Below are 21637 nucleotides of genomic sequence, written 5' to 3'. Positions count from 1 at the left end.
TTCTGCAGGCTGGGGTCAGTGTGGTTGGAGAGCAGCCAGGCAGAAAGGGACACTGGGGGTACTGGCTCACAGCCAGCTGAACAGGAGCCAGCAGTGTGCCCAGGTGGCCAAGAAGGCCAATGGCATCTTGGCCTGCATCAGAAATAGTGTGGCCAGCAGGAGCAGGGAAGTCATTCTGCCCTGTACTCAGCTCTGATTAGGCCACACCTTGAGTCCTGTGTCCAGTTCTGGGCTCCTCAATTTAAGAAGGACATTGAGGCACTTGAACATGTCCGGAGAATGGCAACGAGGCTGGGGAGAGGTCTGGAGCACAGCCCTGTGAGGAGAGACTGAGGGAGCTGGGGTTGCTTAGCCTGGAGAAGAGGAGGCTCAGGGGAGACCTTATTGCTCTCTACAGCATCCTGAAAGGAGGTTGTAGCCAGGTGGGGATTGGTCTCTTCTCCCAGGCAACCAGCACCAGTACACAAGGACACAGTCTCAAGCTGTGCCAGGGGAGGCTTAGGCTGGATGTCAGGAAGAAGTTCTTCATAGAAAGAGTCATTGGCCATTGGAATGTGCTGCCCAGGGAGGTGATGGAGTCACTGCCCTGGAGGTGTTCAGAAAAGGCTTGGATGTGGCACTCAAAGCCATGGTTTATTTGTCATGAGGTGTTAGGTATTAGGTAATAGGTTGGACTTGATCTCTGAGGTCTTTTCCAACCTGGTTGATTCTATGATTCTATGATTGATTACTATTTGAATAGTTCATCCACCTGACATACTGATGAAAGGGTTTATTGCATTTCAATTTTCAACACAATTTTCTGTTGTGTAACACAGCAGTACTTTGGGAAGTACTTTGAGGTTTTAAAGCATATTGTGACCATTATAGAAGGGGTTAACTAGGATAATAGAGATACAGAAGGACAAAACTACTTTTGTGCAAGCCTACAAGAACAGGTCTGACAGGTCAGGACTTCTGAATTACTTCATTCAGCTCCCATTTTCTAGACAGGAGAACAGAACACCTACAACACCTGTAAAGCACCAGAGGAATCATAAAATCCTTTAACACTAGAAAGAGCAATTGTCGTCTCTCTACACCACTTTAAAGCTTCTAATACTTTCCTTCTTTCTAGCACAACATTCAAGCATGAAGTGATCTTCAAAATTTGCTTTCTTAATTGAAGAGTGGCTGCTGATCTGCAACTCAGTTTCAAAGTGCTTGCAGAAGAAAATTCTCCAGGCGATTCCAACATTGTTGTACGCCAAAAGCATTAAAATGTGGTAAGTCATTACCACAGGTTCCTTTCAGGCTAGCATTTTCCTCTTGGCAAACTCTTCTACAAATGTAAATAACATCTCTTTGGACAGTTGGGTTGGAATCACCTGCACAAAACACTATTACGGGTCTAACATTTCTATTAGTGAACAGCAAAAACCGAACCAGTGCTGTTGTGAAGCGCTTATAGAAACACACTAAGGCAGCAAAGACATTTCAAGTGAGACACATGCTTCATTGTCATTACTGTAGCAGATAGCAGTGACCTTCAAAATCAGGTAAGTTACAGTTAGATCAAGGCAGGCCCATTGATTTGTTAGGGAAAAACAAAAGTGCAGTACCAGTGCAGACAATAGCATCAAGCTGACGTGTCTAAGGAACATGCATTTTGTCACAACACACAAGAACAGCGCTGCTGTTGCCATTGCATGCAGCAGAGATTGTGCAACATCCAGTTTGTGCAGAGGGTCCTCTACCAGGCCTATCAACATTAGACTATATATACTCTTTGCTGGAAATAGTGGGTTGGTATAAACATGTTTGTTCTTTTTAATTTGCTCTAAGGAATCAAACATGGATTCATCCCGGTGCTTTACTGTGTACTTATTCGATGACAACTTGTCTGATGAAAGAATTTCAGGGGGATAATGTAAAAGCTAGAGGGGGCTGAAACAAATTCTCATTTCTTGGGAGTGTTAGCATGAGTTTACACTTCAGTGAGCTACACTTTTATCAACCAAACCCTTTCTGATTTCATAAATATTTGGGGAGAGAATGGAGAACAGCAAAGCAAAGCTTATCAGCACGGCAGTGTTCTTTGCATTTGGTATGTGAGGACCCACGTACACGCAGCCTGTGCAGCTAGTTTATTCTAACCTTGAGGACAGACTGATGAGATCAGCTGGGAGATGTTCCCCATTGGTCACTTTCACTACTTCCCCTACTGCCACCTACATATCCCAGTTTGAAAATGATTAGAACAGAAAAATAAGTGGCAGGGAAAAGAAAAAAAAAAAACAACAAACCAAACCAAAACAACAAAAGAAACCAAACCGAAAAACCAAACCAAACCAAACCAAACAAATGGACAAAAGACAAAAAGACAAGAGTTTGAAATTATTATACAAACAATACATGTTAATTAAAATGTCTGATGGCAATTTTTTCAAAATCTATTTTAATCAGGTCAGGAAGAACTGAGATAGAACGTGTCAATTTTCCCTTGAGTGGATTGCTTCACTGTAAGGCACCATTCTTAAGCAGCAGAACACACTGATGTTGTCCAGTAAAAAGAAGAAGTTGCTATGCTTATTTCTTGGCTGAAACGAAGCTTCCAGCCACTCCATCCAATTATGAAACAAAAAACCCCAATAAAAGCCACAACAGATCATTTCACTTCTGAACAATCAGGTGACAAGAACCTTTCTATGCAGACATGCTGAAAGAGATTTTTGTGTTTTGTTTCACCTTGGTAAGTTTTAATTTACACTCAGCAAGAACCAAAAAGAATTAAGTCTCAGTGGTTTGCACCCTTTCACTGTTAAGAGATTATGGCTTCTTAAAATAATTAAGATCCACTCATTCTCCAGGAAGTGCTATTGCTGGTAAAAAGAACCAAATTATTAGGTTGAATTCAAACCAGGTCCACAGCCTCACATTGCTATTGAAACCTAAAATGTAACTGGGCACCAATAAACACCTGGAAAGCAAAACTGATGAGACTGTATTCCTGGAGAATACATGGCCAAGTGGAGATGAGAGGTGGAGAAGAAGAGCACATGCCCATGTGCTGGCAGAATTGGAAGCATTGTAGTAGCACAGGGTTTTCTACTGGAAGAAGGGCTGCAACAGAACCCTAGTAATATAACTAAGAAAGAAGTTTTAGCTGGAAGAAATGCCTGAACTGAGCCCAGAAAAGCAACCATGGTTCAGAGTCCCTTCTGCAAACTGGCTCCTAGAAGAAAACCTGACAGGGAAATTCAAGATGGGTAATGGTCACAGACAGTGTTCTGACAAGGGCTGTAAAGTGAGGTTAAACAAACAGGCAGCAGTCTTGACAAATCCAGTAGCAGCTATTATTTCAATTTATCAACATATGATAAAGGAGTCCTTCAAGGACTTGCAGGCAATTGGTATTTTTCTGGGTGTAAATTACAACTGGACCACACTGTGATGCAAGTGTCCTCCAAATCCAAAAGGACAGAACAGGGAACATACCTAGGCAAACTCCAATTTAGGAGCTTGCTCCGGAAGAGGATAAAGAAGCTGCTCTGAAAGGATGCAATCTGCTTGCAGAACACTATGGTTAGCACAACAGAAGCCATTATCAGGCCAACAGAACAAGTGTTCTTGTTGCATAGTGTATTGCCTATGAAGACCTTGGTGCAGAAGTATCAATAAAATACATAAATGCTTCTGGAAGTGCAGAAGTAAAATGTTTGTAGAGGATACTCAATACAAAAAACATATGAAGTCATGACAAACTGTACTGAAAGCAGAGTCTGGAGAAGATTTACAGTATTATCTGGGAACTACTTTAGACTTGATAATCATTTAACAGAAGAGTTTTGGAAACAGCTGCATTTAATTCTGAGGTACAAACAATGTACTAGTCTACCCTACAGTCTGCCACAGAAATACATGAGATCCTAACCTTGTTAATTGCACATAGGAGAGGATCCATTAACCTAAGTGGGATCATTGATGGTTTATACTTAACCCATAAATCATACATGTTACAAGAATGCTTCTGCTTGTGCCATGGGGAAAAAAAAATGGAAATTGCATTGTAAACACACAGTAAGAAATCAAAAGACAATTGCTCATATTCAAATAATCTTCATTAAAAATTGCCTTAGAATATGTTATTGACCTGATCAAATAGATGTTGAAAAACGTGCATCTTCCACATTGCATGTGGATTTCTTAAATAAAACTGTCCAAGGAAATGATGATAAACAACCTCTGATTGTCCATGTAAAGAGTCACAAGCATTCCATGCTAGAAATTAAGTACCTCTTTCAGTGCTGAAATTATTCATTATATATATATATATATATAAGGGAACGAAGTGAATGTTCAGCTCAAAGACAGAGCTAATTTGATGGTTCACATCTCATGTGCACCTTTTCCTCCCAATTTAGTTATCAAACTGGTGATTACAGCCATGAAACCCCATTTTTGCTCCCTGCAACACACCAAATTTCATTTGCTCATAGAAGGCAATTTGTTAGCCACATAGCAAAAAATAGCCAACGTGGTTAAATATGGCACTTCAGGGCCAATTTTTAGACAGAATATCAGACTTTGTTTGTATTATATCCAACATTAAAACAATACACTAAGTTTTTCTTAAGGGCTAATTGAATGCCAGTGTGATTTTAAAACTGTACTTGTCACAGTTTAAAGAAACACTGCCTGAAATGACGAATGCCCAAATGAACACAAAAGACTACACTTCAGAGCAGCAGCATTTTTGTTTATTCCTTATTTCCTTGGAGCAATCACAAATAAAGAAAGAAGTAAATAAATGCAGGGTAGAGAAACCAGCCTCTACACTATAAGCATCAGTGGGCATCTCTACCTTGATGAGAGCAGTACAGTGTCAGCAGGTATATACTCTTTGCCTTTTATTATAACTATATCTCCAACATCTACCTGAAAGAAAACTGGGAATTGGTTAATGGTCTCAAACAAAATCTGTTAGCCCTCTGTATTAAGCACATCAATATTTACCTGCTGAATTTGCTAGAGAGACTGTTAGAAACTCATATACTTAGAGAAGCCTGCAGGTACTTAGATACACAAAGGTCACCAGAATTCTTTGGAAGACTATTCTTTAGCAGGCTTAATCCTGACCTTTTCCATACAGTTCTTTATTTTTGTTAGCCATTGTTGAATATTTTATTAGGTGACTGAAGAAGAGTTAAAGAAGAAATTAATCTCTTTAAAGATCACAACTCTGTTGCACCATATACCTCATCCTTGCTTCTCCAACAGGTATAAACCAATTTTATCTAAACCCTGCATCCAAATTACTGTGGGTCAAATTTTGCACAAGCTTTCAGGTATAAAAAAACCCAACAAATCCAAGGGACTAGAGAGCATAACCTTTAGTCTTTGAAAGTTACCTTTAACAGCCCCTTCCTTACTACTGTGTAATGCTTTCCCAAGTTCTTATGGTTTAAGCCAAAAAAGTTCAGCAAATACAAAGTACCTAGAGTCCAGAAAGAAGTTTCTGCCTTGGCATGCCAAATAGTACTAAGGAACTGTATCATGTTGCCAAATGCAAATACTTCTGAGTCACTCATATTATCTATGTTATTTTTCACTGAACTTAAAAGCTTTTAATGGCAGTTTTGCCTGACCCATGCCATCGAAACTGACTTAAAAGTACATTTTAAGAGACAGATATCAACAAAGATAACAGAAGATACAGAAGATTATACATTCCCCATGGTAAAATTCTTATCACTGATGATTAGTTGGAGAAATAAAGCAAATCTGAAACCTGCATGATGCTCTAGAAGCCACCAAGATAATCACACACCTTTTCCCAGTGGACAATCTCCCATGCACCATTTCGTAGTACTGGAAAAAAAACAACAAAAGAAGGAAGAGAATTTTCCAGTTGTACAATTTAACTCTCTCTATATATATAATACATGTACATGCTAGATTCCTTTCAAAAAGCCATACAGACCCAGCTCATTTACACAGTATTTTACAGCATGCCTTGTTTCCACAAATTCAGGTCAAGCAATGAAATTATACAGCACACATTCTCTGCAAAGTTTTTTGGACCGCTGAATCTTAAGAGGAGTCCCTCAGGGATCAGTCCTGGGAGCAGGCTTGTTCAACATCTTTGTAGGTACCATGGACAGTGGCATTGAGTGCACCCTCAGCAAGTTTGCTGATGACACCAAGCTGTGTGGTGCAGCAGACACGCTGGAGGGAAGGGATGCCATCCAGAGGGACCTTGACAGGCTGGAGAGGTGGGCACAAGCCAACCTCAGGAGGTTCAACAAGACCAAGTGCAGGGTCCTGCATCTGGGTCGAGGCAATCCCAGGCACAAATCCAGGCTGGGCAGTGACTGGCTGGAAAGCAGCCCAGAGGAGAGAGACTTGGGGGTGCTGGTGGACGAGAAGCTCAACATGAGCTCTCAGCGTGCACTTGCAGCCTGGAAAGCCAATCAGACCCTGGGCTGCATCAAGAGAAGTGTGGCCAGCAGGTCAAGGGAGGTGATTCTCCCCCTCTACTCAGCTCTGGTGAGACCCCACCTGGAGTACTGAGTCCAGTTCTGGAGCTCCTATTACAAGAGGGATATGGAGGTGCTGGAAGGTGTCCAGAGAAGGGCCACAGGGATGATCAGAGGGCTGGAGCACCTCTCCTGTGAGGACAGACTCAAAGAGTTAGGGCTGTTCAGTCTGGAGAAGAGAAGGCTCTGAGGTGACCTTATTGTGGCCTTCTACTATCTGAAGGGGGCCTACAAAAAGGCGGGGAAGGACTTCTCAGGACATCAGGTAGTGATAGGACTAGGGGGAAAGGAATGAAGCTGGAGGTGGGGAGATTCAGGCTGGACGTGAGGAGGAAGTTCTTCACCATGAGAGTGGTGAAGCCCTGGAATGGGTTGTCCAGGGAGGTTGTTGAGGCCCCATCCCTGGAGGTGTTTAAGAGCAGGCTGGGTGAGGCTCTGGCCAGCCTGATCTAGTGTGGGGTGTCCCTGCCCATGGCAGGGGGGTTGGAACTAGATGATCCTTGTGGACCCTTCCAACCCTGACTGATACTATGATACTATGATACTTATTATAGAGTCAATTGGAACATTTTACAAGGCTTGAGAATCAATTAGAACTGCTATAGGTTGCATGATGATGTAGTGATTTCTACAATATGTTACTAATTGGAAATTAGAAGATCCAAAGTGAAAAAGTTAGAGGAAATTATTAGAGGAAGGAGAATCAATTCAAGATTTTTTTTTTCTTAGTTGAGGAATTGCTGAGGTTCAAAGAAAAAAAGATTCATCAAAAGGCACCAGCAGGCTTCTTGGGATTCAATTTGTTACTGCTGTTGGCCTGTTAAGAGAACTTCAGGAACACTACAGCCAAATATACTGAACATCCTCAAAATCAAGCCACTCCATTTAGTGTAAGATTTGGTGGAGATTTTCCCTGGCAGTGGTAATTAATACTGCAAGCAAATCCCAATATTCTAGTTGTAAGTATTGCTACTATGATACAAAAAACATGCCTTGTTTGCCAGTTGATGGCCAGGATTGAACTATCAGAGAACAATAGAGATGACTTTCTTTTTGATTGGTACTGGTTGCAAAGCTATTGAAGGCTGATATGCAAAAAGATTAAAAGAAAACATATTGCCACGTATCAATACTCAAATAACTCCTAGGCATTGTTCTCTTTCACTGTGTCTCTCAGCCTCCACACTATCAGGATGCTTATCTAAGCCCTGATCAGGATCTAAATCTTATGAAAGCATGTATTGATTACATAAAACCGGATCAATAATCTGGGAATTCACTAGGCCTTCACATCATTGCCTTTCCTGAGCTTTGGCCCAGACTGACCCCTCTTCTTGTGTATCTCAATGCTTTTCACTAGCTGCTATCTAACATGCTTAATAAATCTTTAAGAAAGGGATAAATTCTCTTATCCATCCTTCCCCTAAATTTATTAGTGCTGATATGCTCAGGGCAATAGGAAATGGAGAAGTCTCTTTTTCAGACAGTATTTACTTATGGAGCCACTATTACAGGAAGGATCTGGAGGTGCTGCAGTATGTCCAGAGAAGGGCCACAAGGATGAGCAGAGGGCTGGAGCTCCTCCCCTATGAGGACAGACTGAGGGAATTGAAGCTGTTCAGTCTGGAGAAGAGAAGGCTGTGAGGAGACCCTTTCCCTCCCCCCCCCCCCCCCCCCCAAATCCCAGAGCACCTGGGCTCTATTGGGGTCTCCTCCCACCCCAGGTGTGATCACTTACCCTCCCCCACCCACTCCCCTTTTTAATCCCCTCCCAGGAGAGGCAGCAGCCCCAAGCTGAGCCCATCTGGGCTGGAGGATCCTCCTCTCATCACTGGTGAGTGCCCATGGTGCACACTGGGTGATGGTGGTGGTGACAACAAAGGCCGGGGGGCCTGGTGGCCCCCCGGTTGTTAGGGATAGGGTTGATGACTACTCCAATATCATTTATGGGTGCTGGCTGGGCCTCCTTACTGGGGCTGAGTTCCTCTGTATGGTATCTTGGCTGGTTGAGGGTCTTGCCCCAGGCTCTGGGATGGGTGCAGTAATGGTGGTGGCAGAGCAGGAGCTGTTTAGGCAGGGTGGAGGATGGTGGGGTGGGAGCAGGAGCTGCTTTGGGGAAGATGAAGGCTGGTGGGGGTGGAGAAGCATGAGCTGCTGTGGACATTTCCTTATGAGAAATAAATAGTATGATTATGGCTCAAATAGATTTCTGTATTATTGTTATGTCAAAGCAGCACATGCTTAAGGATAAAGGACTTCCAATTCAAAGTATCTGAGATTTCTTTTTTAATTTACTTGCCCTATAAAAATTAGAAGGAGTTGTATAAAATCAAATCACTTTCACCCAATGCTTGTTAGGATAATGTATTGATAGATCTGGGTTTAAGAGGTGTGACAAAATAGGTGCAGGAAGGAACTTATGATCATGAAAGTTGCCACAGGAAGGGCAAGCCTTCCATGGATCAAGTGTTTTGTGAAAGGCATCCTCTAAGCTAGATCACTTGTTCTTAATACCAGAAATGCATTTTGTAGCTTAGCCTGTCTGCATTCAAAAGGTAAACCTCTGGGGAGACCTAATGGCAGCCTTCCAGTACCTCAAGAGGGCCCAGGAGAAGGATGGGGAGAGACTGTTTACATGGTCCTGTGGTGATGGGTTGGGGGGCGATGGCTTCGAACTGGAGAGGAGCACGTTTGGACTGGATGTTGGGAACAGGCTCTTTGCCATTAGGGTGGGGGAACACTGGAACAGATTGCCTAAGGAGGTGGCTGAGGCCCCATCCCTGGAGATAGTCAAGGTGAGGCTTGACAGGGCTCTGGGCATCCTGATCTAGTTGAGGATGCTCCTGCAGAAGGGGTTGGACTGGATGACCTTTTGATGTCCCTTCCAACCCAGACAATTCTATGATTCTAGAACATGTTGCTCAAGGCTTCATCAAACCTGGCCTTGAACACCTCCAAGGAGGGGGCATCCATGATCTCCCTGGGCAGCCATAGCAGAAAAAATGACAGTGGAGTTCTGCAGGTCTGAAATGTAAACAAGCTGCCAGAGGTGGCCAGGGGCTTCTTGCACTGTTGTAATACATCCTTAGGCTGTTTCACTTGCAGCCAAGTTGACCTAGTACTTTACTGCCACTGCAAAGGGCAGCTCCTGTTCTGCCCTAAACCCATGCAAAGGTGCATGTCCTCACTACTCAATGCATGCTGCCTCTGGTGTTTGCTGGACCAACTGAGGAGTCAATTTAACCTACTAAATGAAGGCAACTGCCAGCTTGCCTTTCTGTATTGGTTTCCAACTGGGTTAACTGGTTAAAATGAGCTCATGAATAGATGATTTAGACTTAAACACACAACATAACAAGACCTTAAGAGTACTCTAACCCTAGCTTGATCCAATAAGCTTTTAAGCACAATTAACATACCTTGACGTTGAATTAAATCCATTTGCTTACAAGGACAAAACAAGAGTTGCTATGCATCTTTTATATAATGGCTACAGAACTTGTGCCATAGAGCCTTCTGTAGCCTGGCCTTCACATCTCTACCTCCCATTTTTCAGCTGTCTCTAATAACTAATTTTCAAAAGCATTCTCCTCCTCCCCTACAGAAGACCGCTCACTTCTCCAAGCTGCACAAGTGCTCACTTCATCGTATCCTGCGCACTGCTGCATGCATATGCAGCCTGAGGTACCAAAACTCATCCATAACACAGCTTAATAAATCAAAATCCTGTGGAAAAGGTTTTTCTGCCTTAACTAACCTTAATTACTTAAGGCTGACTGAGATACAGATGGTCTTTAAGGTACAGACAGATGAAGGGATACCCCTATTCAGAATCCATACATGCACCTGTCACTTCATTAACAGTTCTGCATGTCTAAAAAGCAACCAAAAGTAGAGCTGGATATAAAATGTACGATGCATTTGCACCTCTCCAGGGTTACAGAGCTGCTGAAACGTGATGGAACGTGTCCAGAGAAGGGCCACAAGGATGATCAGAGGGCTGGAGCTGCTCTCCTATGAGGACAGACTGAGAAAGTTGGGGCTCTTCAGTCTGGAGAAGAAAAGGCTCCAATTGTGGCCTTCCAGCATCTGAAGGAGGCTACAAGAAAGCTGGGGAGGGACTTTTGAGGGTGTCAGGGAGTGATAGGACTGGGGGGAATGGAAAAAAACCACTATAAATGGGTAGATTGAGATTGGGTGTTAGGAAGAAGTTCTTCCCCATGAGGGTGGTGAGACACTGCAACAGACTGCCCAGGGAGTTGGTGGATAACTCTCCATGATCAGTTTGGTGAGAACATGAACAGATGGAATGGTCAACCAACTTCTGATCTTTTCAGGAGACTAAGTGAACAGAGTGGCAGAGCCCATGGTAGCAATACCAGAAGGGTAGCTGTTAATTCCTCTATAATATTGTAAATCCTGTATATTTTGTACATATTCATTGCATTCCATTGTAGAGTGTAGTTTTTTTGCTTGTAAATAAAGCTTCCATTTGCTTCCAACTGAGCTGGTCATGCTTAGTTAATGTGAATGGGAAACTTTAACCCACCACAAAGCCTCATCCCTGGAGGTTTTTAAGGCCAGGCTGGATGTGGCTCTGGGCAGCTTGCCGTAGTGGGAGGTGTCCCTGCCCATGGCAGGGGGGCTGGAACTGGATGATCCTTGAGATCCCTTCCAACCTGAGCTATTTTATGGTTTTGTGAAAATGAAGAAAGAGTACCCTTACTGATCAACTTTTTAATTATTGCTTTGACAATTGATTATATTGAACAGCACAGTGAAACACTGCTTTGACAGTACACCAGGATTGATGATGTACTTATGCTAATCCTGCAGGCATTAGCTTAAACTACTTTCCTAGGGTCAGCAATATTATATGTATCCTCATCACATTTTCAACTCCCAAGATGCTCTTTTTGCATGCATAGAACATTCAGGAATTTCAGAAACAGTCACCAAAGAGCCTATTGAGAGTTAAGCAAGGCAGACAGGCAGGGGAGAGTAGAAGGAAGACTTTATTTATTTAAAACTTTGTACATTCTGGACCACAAAAATGAAAATAAAAAATTGAAGAGGTATTTCAAGATCTGCTGTCATCTAAAACTGTTGGTGGCAACCTCAGAAGCTATGAATGCTTGATGAAAGCATTTTGGATGTCTACATCAAGATCTCCTTTGTTTTGTTATGTACAGATAAGAGCTTATCTGGTTGTTCAGGCCTGTTCTCTGCACTTCACAGTCAACACATTCATCTCCCTGTCCTAAATTCTCCATACCCCCTATTTAGCTACATGCCCAGTAGTTGCCTAATTTATCCTCCTTTTCATTCCCCATATGTTTTACAGGACACTTTACGGTTTATGTGCAATTTAGGTAGTTACATTTAAAAGAATTTCCAGCAGTCAGTGTTAAAGAATTCTGATTATTTTCAGTCACGGACTACATTCCTCTCTAAACACCCAAGGTTACCTTTGGTATCTAAGTAAAATGCCATATAAAATTCTCCTCTTTGTGGCTTTCTTTGTGTTTTCTGCAATCTAACTCACATGACATTCATTCTCCTGTTTACAAACCAGGATCAGCTTTTGACAGAGAAGGAACAGATAACATGAAAAGCTACAGAGCAACAACGCTGGACCTTGACCTCACAGTGTGCTTAGGACATTTGATAACACTTCCCTCACATTCTAAGCTAAAAGGATCTTCTGATTTAATAGTTCTTCTTTTCTTTGTTAAAATCCTTTAAAAACAACCAAACAACAAGAAGACTTGACAGGGCTCTTGGTTGCAGGGTTTAGTTGATTAGGTGGGTTTGATAATAAGTTGGATGCCATGATCTTGAAGGTCTCTTCCAACCTGGTTTATTCTATTCTATTCTATCACATTCTAAAGTTTTGGGTTGGGTTACAAATACTTTATTTATCTCTAACCAAGACCATTACACTGATTGCATAAACACCTCCTCTTCTTCCCCACCCCCCTCACTCCCCTTCATCCAGTTTTGAAGCAGCATGAAAGTTCTGGCTTATGATTCTTCCTTCCAATTCTACAGGTTTCAAAAGTCACATGATTCAAGATTTGCTGTTTGACTAAAATGATTATGATTCCTGGGCTCAGAAATGCAGACTTTTTATCATCGTGGAGGCCCACTAATCATAGTGGCAATTACAATCTTGCAACAGCTGCAGCATCACCTGTGTTAAATGAGCAAATCTTGACATTTCTTAGGAACCTCATAAAGTTAATCTAGGACATGCTCCATTTTGTGGGGCTCATGCAACTGCTGCCAATTGTCATTTCTACTGTTTAAATCCCAAACTTTGAGGTAACTTGCAAAAACAATTTCCCACTTGTCAGCAGTTCAGATTCTATTACTTCTCAGAGGCAACTGCTTGTCAGCAGCTCAGATTCTATTCCTATATGCAAAAAAATTCAACAAACAGCAGCCCCCCCCAATTAAGAGGCATAATTTTTTTCCTACCTTGAGTTTGCTTCTTGTTCACAGCGTTATCAGCTTTATGCCTTTTCTAAATGAAAAAAACAAAATGCACAGTGGTTAAAGACTTCTGTTGATATGATAAAACTTTCACACTTCAGATAAGAAAACCCCACATGTATTACCTCCTCCCACTCCTCTGATCAAGAAACCTATTTAGAAACATTTTAAACAAGACTATGGATTACTTGCACATAGCTATGATAACCAGGAAAGTCACAGCCAGCTCCAAGCTAATTGTGGTGTACTAAAATACCCTGTCTGTGGACAATTGCTGTCTAAACAAGTTCCTTATAGAAGGAAGCAGCCTGTCCACCATAACTTTGCCCTTTACTGCAGCTGGGAATGACTCTAGCAGAGCAGAGGTCATGGAACTGTTCTTCATACAAGTGTCTTTTGTGCACACTTGAAGACAAGCAACCCCTGTGGAACCACTTGGTTTCACATCCACATGAGTGCCTGCAGACTTCAGTGACAGTAAACAACAAAGCACAGAGTGACAAACCAACCCCCTCCCCCCTGAAACAGGCCTGATGTCTCTCAGTTTTAATACATCTGTGGGGAAAAAACCTTTGGTAGATATCTTTTGATGCAGCTATTAATCGCCAGGGGTTTTCAAGGCATAATCAAACTCAGCTACGAAAAGCTTAGCAAACTACTATTTAAACACAGTACTTAAGAGTGGTGCTCTTAAATACTCTATAGAGTATCTATATGGTAGGAAGATGAAGAATGAAGATGATTTGAAAAAACAGTAATATGAAGATGAAGAATGAAGATTATTTGAAAAAACAATAACATGAAGATGATTTGAAAAGAAACAAAGATGAAGAATGAAGATCATTTTAAAAAAAAAAGATGAAGAATGAAGATTGGAAAAAAATAAAGAAGATGAAGAGGAAGAATGAAGATGATTGGAAAAAAATAAAGAAGATGAAGAGGAAGAATGAAGATTGGAAAAAAATAAAGAAGATGAAGAGGAAGAATGAAGATGATTGGAAAAAAATAAAGAAGATGAAGAGGAAGAATGAAGATGATTGGAAAAAAATAAAAAAGATGAAGAGGAAGAATGAAGATGATTTGGGGAAAAAATGAAAATGAAGGATGAAGATGATTGGGGAAAAAAATGAAGATGAAGATGACTTGGGGAAAAATAATGATGAGGAGTGAAGATGATTGGAAAAAAAATAAAGAAGATGCTGAAGAATGAAGATGACTTGGAAAAATAATAAAGATGAAGATGATTTGGAAAAAAAGATGAAGAATGAAGATGATTTGGGGAAAAAAATGAAGATGAAGAATGAATAGAATAGAATAGAATAGACCAGACCAGGTTGGAAGAGACCCTCAAGATCATCACATCCAACCTATCATCCAACACCACCTAATCAACTAAACCATGCAACCAAGCACCCTATCAAGTCTCCTCCTGAACACCTCCAGTGATGGTGACTCCACCAATAGGATTGGGGAAAAATAAAGATGAGGAATGAAGATGATTGGAAAAAAAATAAAGATGAAGAATGAAGATGATTTGGGGAAAAAAAGATGAAGAATGAAGATGATTGGGAAAAAAGATAAAGATGAAGAAAGAAGATGATTTGGGAAAAAAAATAAAGATGAAGGTCATTTGGAAAAAAATAAAGATGAAGAATGAAGGTGATTTGGGAAAAAAATGATTTGAAAAAAAAATATTGAATTTCCAGAGAATTAACTGATTTAGATCATTCTTTTCAATACTGATACAGAATTCATGCTGCTGAAAGAGTAATACAATCAGAGGCAATGTTGTAAATTGAAAGGAAAGCAAGACAAGCTACTTAAGAAATATATTACTAACAAAATGCTGGTATGACTCTGAGCTAGCAGCTCTGAAAAGGCCACCTTATCACTTTGCAAAGAGTAGCTTCTTATTATTTTACTGGATTTTCACATCCTAGCAGCAGATTCTCCTTGGTGATTTCATAGGTAAAGAACATTTGATCAATAGGTAATAACTTGACCGAAGCAGGTGTTCATTTGCCCACAGGAAATGTGTCCTCCAGCTTGAAAAGGAACAGTTTAATGGCAGATGCTTTCTGAGCTGTGTTGGGTGAAAATTGTGGGAAACAGGTGAAAATCTAGCATTTCATGACACCAATTTTGTTATCACTTCTGAAGCACATACGGAAAACACGTGCTGTTCATGCATAATGTGTGCTGCTAACATCATCTCCCACTTGGGATTTCACTCCAGAAAAGGGAGGATTTGATTCTTGAGTGGAAGTATTATTTTGGTAAGTCTGGTTTTGGTATTTGGATATAAGGTTCTCACCCAAAAGCCAAATGAATCTTGCTTTAATGTTAGATGAAAATAACTGTTCCTGGAGATCTGGGATATCCCAATGTATAAAGCAGCTAAGACATAATGAAAATGAAAGGTTCAGGGAAAACACACTGAGTGTTTTACTGTGCATCAAGTAGCCAGCTTTCACTGGAAAAGAAGTAAAGCCAGCAGTTAGCCAAATATTCAGGAACTGGCTGGAGGGCCGAGCCCAGAGAGCGGTGGTGAATGGTGCCACATCCAGCTGGCAGCCAGTCAGCAGTGGTGTGCCCCAGGGATCAGTGCTGGGCCCCATGCTCTTTAATATCTTTATTGATGATCTGGATGAGGGCATTGAGTCCATCATCACTAAGTTTGCAGACACCAAGCTGGGGGCAGGTGTTGATCTGTTACAGGGTAGAAGAGCTCTGCAGAGGGGTCTTGATAAGCTGGACAGATGGGCAGAGTCCAAGGGCATGAGATTTAATACATCTAAGTGCCAGGTTTTACACATTGGCCCCATGCAGTGCTGCAGGCTGGGGTCAGAGTGACTGGAGAGCAGCCAGGCAGAAAGGGACCTGGGGGTACTGGTTGATGGTAGGCTGAACAGGAGCCAGCAGTGTGCTCAGGTGGCTAAGAAGGCCAATGGCATCCTGGCCTGGATCAGGAACAGTGTGGCCAGCAGGAGCAAGGAAGTCATTCTGCTCCTGTACTCAGCACTGGTTAGGCCACACCTTGAGTCCTGTGTCCAGTTCTGGGCTCCTCAGTTCAGGAAAGATTTTGAGCTGCTGGAATGTGTCCACAGAGGGACAACAAAGCTGGGGAGGGGTTTGAAACACAGTCCTGTGGGGAGAGGCTGAGGGAGCTGGGGTTGCTCAGCCTGGAGAAGAGGAGGCTCAGGGCAGACCTTATTGCTGTCTACAACTCCCTGAAGGGAGGTTGTAGCCAGGTGGGGGCTGGTGTCTTCTCCCAGGCAACCAGCACCAGAACAAGAGGACACAGTCTCAAGCTATGCCAGGGGAGGTTTAGGCTGGATGTTAGGAAGAAGTTCTTCCCAGCAAGAGAGATTGGCCATTGCAATGTGCTGCCCAGGGAGGTGGTGGAGTTACCATCACTGGAGGTGTTCTCCTAGGAAGAGACTGGATAGAGTGCTTGGTGCTATGGTTTAGTTGATTATATAGTGTTGGATGACAGGTTGGACTCGATGATCTCAAAGGTCTCTTCCAACTTGGTTAATTCTATTCTATTCCCAATACAACCAGAAGGTAACATTATCTCATACCTGTTTTGACTACACCAAACTAAATTGTTTTGTTTAGACTACAGTCCTTAAAACTCAGCTGTGCAAGTGAGAAATCCTCTAAGTTACCAACACCTGTGTGTAAATATATAGATAGAGAACTTTACAAACACACATACAGCCTTTACATTAGCAGCTGCCTCATCTCATTCAGCTTCAACTGAGTACAGCAGGAGTTAAGTGCAGGCTGAGGCAATGTAAACTTAACAGGAAGGGAAAAGGTTTTGATTTGCGTATAGGTTCCTCTGTAGCATTTGGCACTAAGAACTTAATTGGTTTAGTTAAATTTACAAAGAACCCTAAACCTTTTCCCTGTCTTCCCCCCCACTACACCAAACTGTCCACTTCAAAGCTGCAAAGAGCAAGCTGTAGCAACAACTAACATCAAAGAAAAGTGAGTGGATGTGATCATTTTAAAAAGGACACTCTGTACAGCAGCAGCAGCAGCCACGGTTTTTGATTTGCCTAGACACTGGCAGATGGTCTAAGTCTGTAAGCATTAACAGCAGAATGGTTAAAAATATCTGAAAGAACATGAATTAATTTTATGCAAAGGGAAAGCAACAAAGACACTTAAGGAGAAGCTGAATACTGGGCACCAAATACCAGAAATGCAAAATACAACAGAAGCATTTAATAGACACATCATTGTCTTGAGCAGGACCACTCAACTCTGTGACTGTGACCGTTTGACACAACCAGAACTCACAGGGAGAGCTAAGCCCTCTCTCAACCTACCACAGTGACCCAGGAGCTTCACATAATCCAGAGGGGCAACCTAACCAGCATACCATCCATATGCAGAGGTAACCTAGGAGAACATTGAGTTGACTATCACCAGGACAGGTAGGCATGATGTGCCCAGAGTGTCTGTTTCAGAGCTCTGCAGCTCACCATTCTTCCTTTTCATCATGTTTCTGCACATGGCAATTCTCAAACAGAATAAATGTGATGCTTGTAGGAAGCCTACTATTTGTGTGCAGGGAAACACTATACTATACCTGCCATCCTTTCCCAAAAAAGCAGCCCACAAGGCAAAAAAAGGAAACACTGCTTCTTTAGTGGACTGGGCCATGTTATGATGTACCTGACTTCAAGCCCTCCACACAACTTCTTTTCAGAACTAAAACAGTGCAAGAGAGGATGAAGAAATTTTTAGCATCTGCAGTGATCTGGTAAAGCACCAAGACCAGTTCTTAGACAGAAGTCATCAAGTAAAAGACTCAACTATATTCTGCAAATTAAGGAGACAGGATCTACCATATGCTTCCAGTGAGGAGCAGGCAGGAAGGTACTTGAGAAATCCCAACATCTTTTGTATGAAGTGAAACAAAGCCTGAAATTTCTGAATTCCATAAATTAAAGAAGCAAGAATGGACACAGTCAAAGTCCGGCTCTGGGCCCCTCAATTTAAGGACATTGAGACTCTTGAAGGTGTCCAGAGAAGGGCAGCGAGGCTGGGGAGAGGCCTACGAGGAAAGGAGCTGGGGTTGCTCAGCCTGGAGGAGGCTCAGGGGAGACCTTATTGCTCTCTACAGCTACCTGAAGGGAGGTTGTAGCCAGGTGGGGGTTGGTCTCTTCTCCCAGGCAACCAGCACCAGAACAAGAGGACACAGTCTCAAGCTGTGCCAGGGGAGGTTTAGGCTGGAGGTGAGGAGAAAGTTCTTCACAAAAAGAGTTGTTAGGCATTGGAATGTGCTGCCCAAGGAGATGAAGTCACCGTCCCTGGAGGTATTCAAGAGGGAATCAGACATGGCACTTGGTGCCATGGTTTAGTAGTCATGAGGTGCTGGGTGACAAGTTGGACTTGATGATCTTTGAGGTCTTTTCCAACCATATTGATTCTATAAATCATGGCAATATCCCAGCTCTCAGCTCTTTTAAAAGCTTTCCTTCAATGCATGAAGAAAGCGAAATGACCGCTGCCACAAACACTGACTAGAGAGTGACAAGGAAAGCTTGGTGTAGGTGGGAGCACCTGCCTAACAAGGACAAGTGTTCTGTGTTTGCTCCTGGCCATCAGGCATCAGCAGATCACACCTGGCAGCAGGATATGGAAGACAGCAGTAACTTGCACTGGAGTGCAGTAAATTGGGCTGGAGCACTGGGAAAAACTGCAAAAGGTCTATTCCCCTTGTTGTCTACAAACCCATGCTTACAACAGGTTTCACAGCAGTGAAACGAAAGACATTGTGCATCTAACTTCAGAACTAAAGAGATGCATGGACCTGGACCGAGATCTGGATTTGACAGCTGGTGGAGTCACCATCATTGGAGGTGTTTAGGAGGAGACTTGATAGGGTGCTTGGTTTCACGGTTTAGTTGATTAGGTGGTGTTGGATGATAGGTTGGACGCGATGATCTTGGAGGTCTCTTCCAACCTGGTCTATTCTATTCTAACTGAGGGGAAAACCCATTTTTCAATTGGCACATTAGTGACCTGCACTCATACACCTAAAATGCATTAAACCAAAGAGATTACCATTCTAGACATATTAAAAGTGTCACACTCTAATTCTAGCAGCACTATTTAGAAAGTTCCAGGAACTATTTAATTATGAAACAAAAGGCTGTACAGTTTCAAGTATGAAGGACGAGTGATAGATGCTTGAGACTATGTACCCTCTTTAGATCTTCAACTCTGTGCTGTGCTTTTTTTAAAGGCACCTCAAATAGAGATGTAACAATTAAAAGGATCTTGGGAATAATTTTTCTTCTTTAATTCTAATCTCTTCATGGACTGGACTAAAGCCAGAAGTTCTCCCAATTTTTCTGTATAATATTAGTCTAGTATCTCCTTCACAGATTGAATTAAAATCCAGTTCACAAGTATAATTAGTGGGAGTAAAGGACTCTGCCCCTGCAGAAAGGAAAAAAGAAAAGAACATTTTCTAGCCAAATATTTAAAGGTTATTTGGTTTTAAAATAGATTCCACGCAAGATGAATTCAGTAGCTTCCAGTCTTCTTTTAGCTGAGCTCTTACCTAAGAAAACTGGCAATATTCAGGACTTGACTGAGGGCTGTGGAGCCTTTAGTTCCAAGTACGCACTTTAAAAATATGCTTGTGCTTCATTAATGGAAAGTGTTTGAGTAGGAACAATCTACGCAATAAACACAAGTCACTGTTTTACCATGTTATTGTCACTTGTGTGTACAGTAAACACACTCTCAAATCCTTACACCATTAAAGGTTCATCTTCTGAAGCAGCTTTAGATGCCTTTGGGCTGCCCAGGGAGGTGGTGGAGTCGCCATCATTGGAGGCGTTTAGGAGGAGACTTGATGGGGGACTTGGTTGCATGGTTTAGTTGATTAGGTGGTGTTGGATGATGGGTTGGACTTGATGATCTCGAAGGTCTCTTCCAACCTGGTCTGGTCTGGTCTGGTCTATTCTATTCTATTCTATCCTATTCTATTCTATTTCTAAATCATAGAAACCATTCTACTCTTGTTAGTAAAAACCCTATTCTATTCTAAAAGCATCCAGAAGGCAAGAACGGTTCAACACAGAATTACTCCACAAAATGCTCGTACTATATAATCTATGAAAAACTTGAAAGCCACTCACAACACTTTGCCATGAAATACTTACAATGTCCTCAATTATCTCCTTCACTGCAGCTACAGCTAAAATAAATAAGAGAGGGACCAACGTGGTGTAACGGCCTGTTGGGGATACATCTGGGATTTGCTGTTAAAAAAAAAACAAAACAAAAAAAGAGAGAAAAAACGTTAAAACTTAGTTTTAGTACTTTTTGTGCACATATAGACAACTGAATTCACTTTTTAAACATGGTGCTGATTGTTTCCAAGAGATGTTGTCTTCAATCCAAAAGAAGGTGGTAAAATGAAACAGTATTTCTGTTTTAAATAGAAGAGTGGGGTTTCTTTCAGAAGTTTTACTATCTGCAGAATATTTACCTTCCCTTTCTGTATTTCAATGTAAAATAAAATATGCATTTATAAAACACAATTAGCTTTTTCAGTTCACATTTTGGTGAAAATGGACACAAGTCCAAGGTATTTTTACTTCCTCACAGTTTTAATCTCTAGGACATACTTTCACAGAATCACAGAATTGTCAGGGTTGGAGGGGGCCTCAAGGATCATCTAGTTCCAACCCCCCTGCCATGAGCACTTTCCAATAGATCAGGTTGCCCAGAGCCACATCCTGCCTGGCTTAAAAAAACCTCCAGGGATGAGGCTTCCACCACCTCCCTGGGCAACCTGTGCCAGTCTCTCACCACCCTCATGGGGAACAACTTCTTCCTAACATTCAATCTTAATCTACCCATTTCTAGTTTTGTTCCCTTCCCCCTAGTCCTATCACTCCCTGACACCCTAAAAAGTCCCTCCCCAGCTTTCTTGTAGCCCCCTTCAGATACTGGAAGTCCACAATAAGGTCTCCTCAGAGCCTTCTCTTCTCCAGACTGAACCACCTCAACTCTCTCAGCCTGTCCTCATAGCAGAGGTGCTCCTGGTGTATCACACTAGTTATTAATGGACAAAATTCAAGGAGCTACTTTCTGCCAGACCCTATTTTATGCCAAGCGAGATGGCAAGTGAATGTGTGTTCAAAGTAAGTGCTGAGAAGACGCAGCTACTTATGTGACATCCATGGATGATTATCTCTAATTACTTTTATGTACTAAGTTGTTAATGGCAACAGTAGTAATTGATAGGATTGCTGCCTCCACAGCCCATATGACTAAAATGAGATCTGTGCAAGAAAAGCCTGGTGATGTCTCAAAGTGCTTAGGAGACATCCTCATTTTGTCATAAAAGGGTTTGAAAACCCAGCCAAAGTTATTTCTGTATTATAGACATTTCTTTTTGCTACCACTACATTGTGCATCTGAAAGAAAACAGGATGTTATACACACATATGCTAGGTTTCTTGGAGTAAGGCCAACAAAGATTTATTTTCCAGGTAACTCTAGACCACACTTTTCAAGCAATTACAGTGTTGGCCACAAGGGAAAAGAAGCCATCACTTTTCCAGCTATTACTACCCTTTCATTCC

General features: G+C 41.9%; 1 protein-coding gene across 3 annotated transcripts in view; it reads right to left on the bottom strand.

The window, feature by feature from the left end:
- Positions 1 to 21637, bottom strand: part of ATP8A1 (ATPase phospholipid transporting 8A1) — a 143343-nt gene that overhangs the window by 104717 nt on the left and 16989 nt on the right. Inside the window, exons 4-7 of one of the 3 annotated variants that reach the window (XM_054163693.1) lie at positions 20207 to 20305; positions 12999 to 13044; positions 5810 to 5850; positions 4844 to 4917 (exon numbers count right to left, since the gene is read on the bottom strand). In XM_054163693.1, the coding sequence (XP_054019668.1) occupies positions 4844 to 4917; positions 5810 to 5850; positions 12999 to 13044; positions 20207 to 20305 (260 nt within the window). Of the gene's footprint in view, positions 1 to 2136; positions 2211 to 4843; positions 4918 to 5809; positions 5851 to 12998; positions 13045 to 20206; positions 20306 to 21637 lie in introns of those variants that run through there. The other 2 variants (XM_054163686.1, XM_054163696.1) reach the window with 2 other exon arrangements.

This window comes from Dryobates pubescens, chromosome 1, assembly GCF_014839835.1.
Source record: "Dryobates pubescens isolate bDryPub1 chromosome 1, bDryPub1.pri, whole genome shotgun sequence".
Taxonomy (NCBI): Eukaryota; Metazoa; Chordata; class Aves; order Piciformes; family Picidae; genus Dryobates; species Dryobates pubescens.
This window is presented reverse-complemented; position numbering and strand designations above follow the sequence as displayed.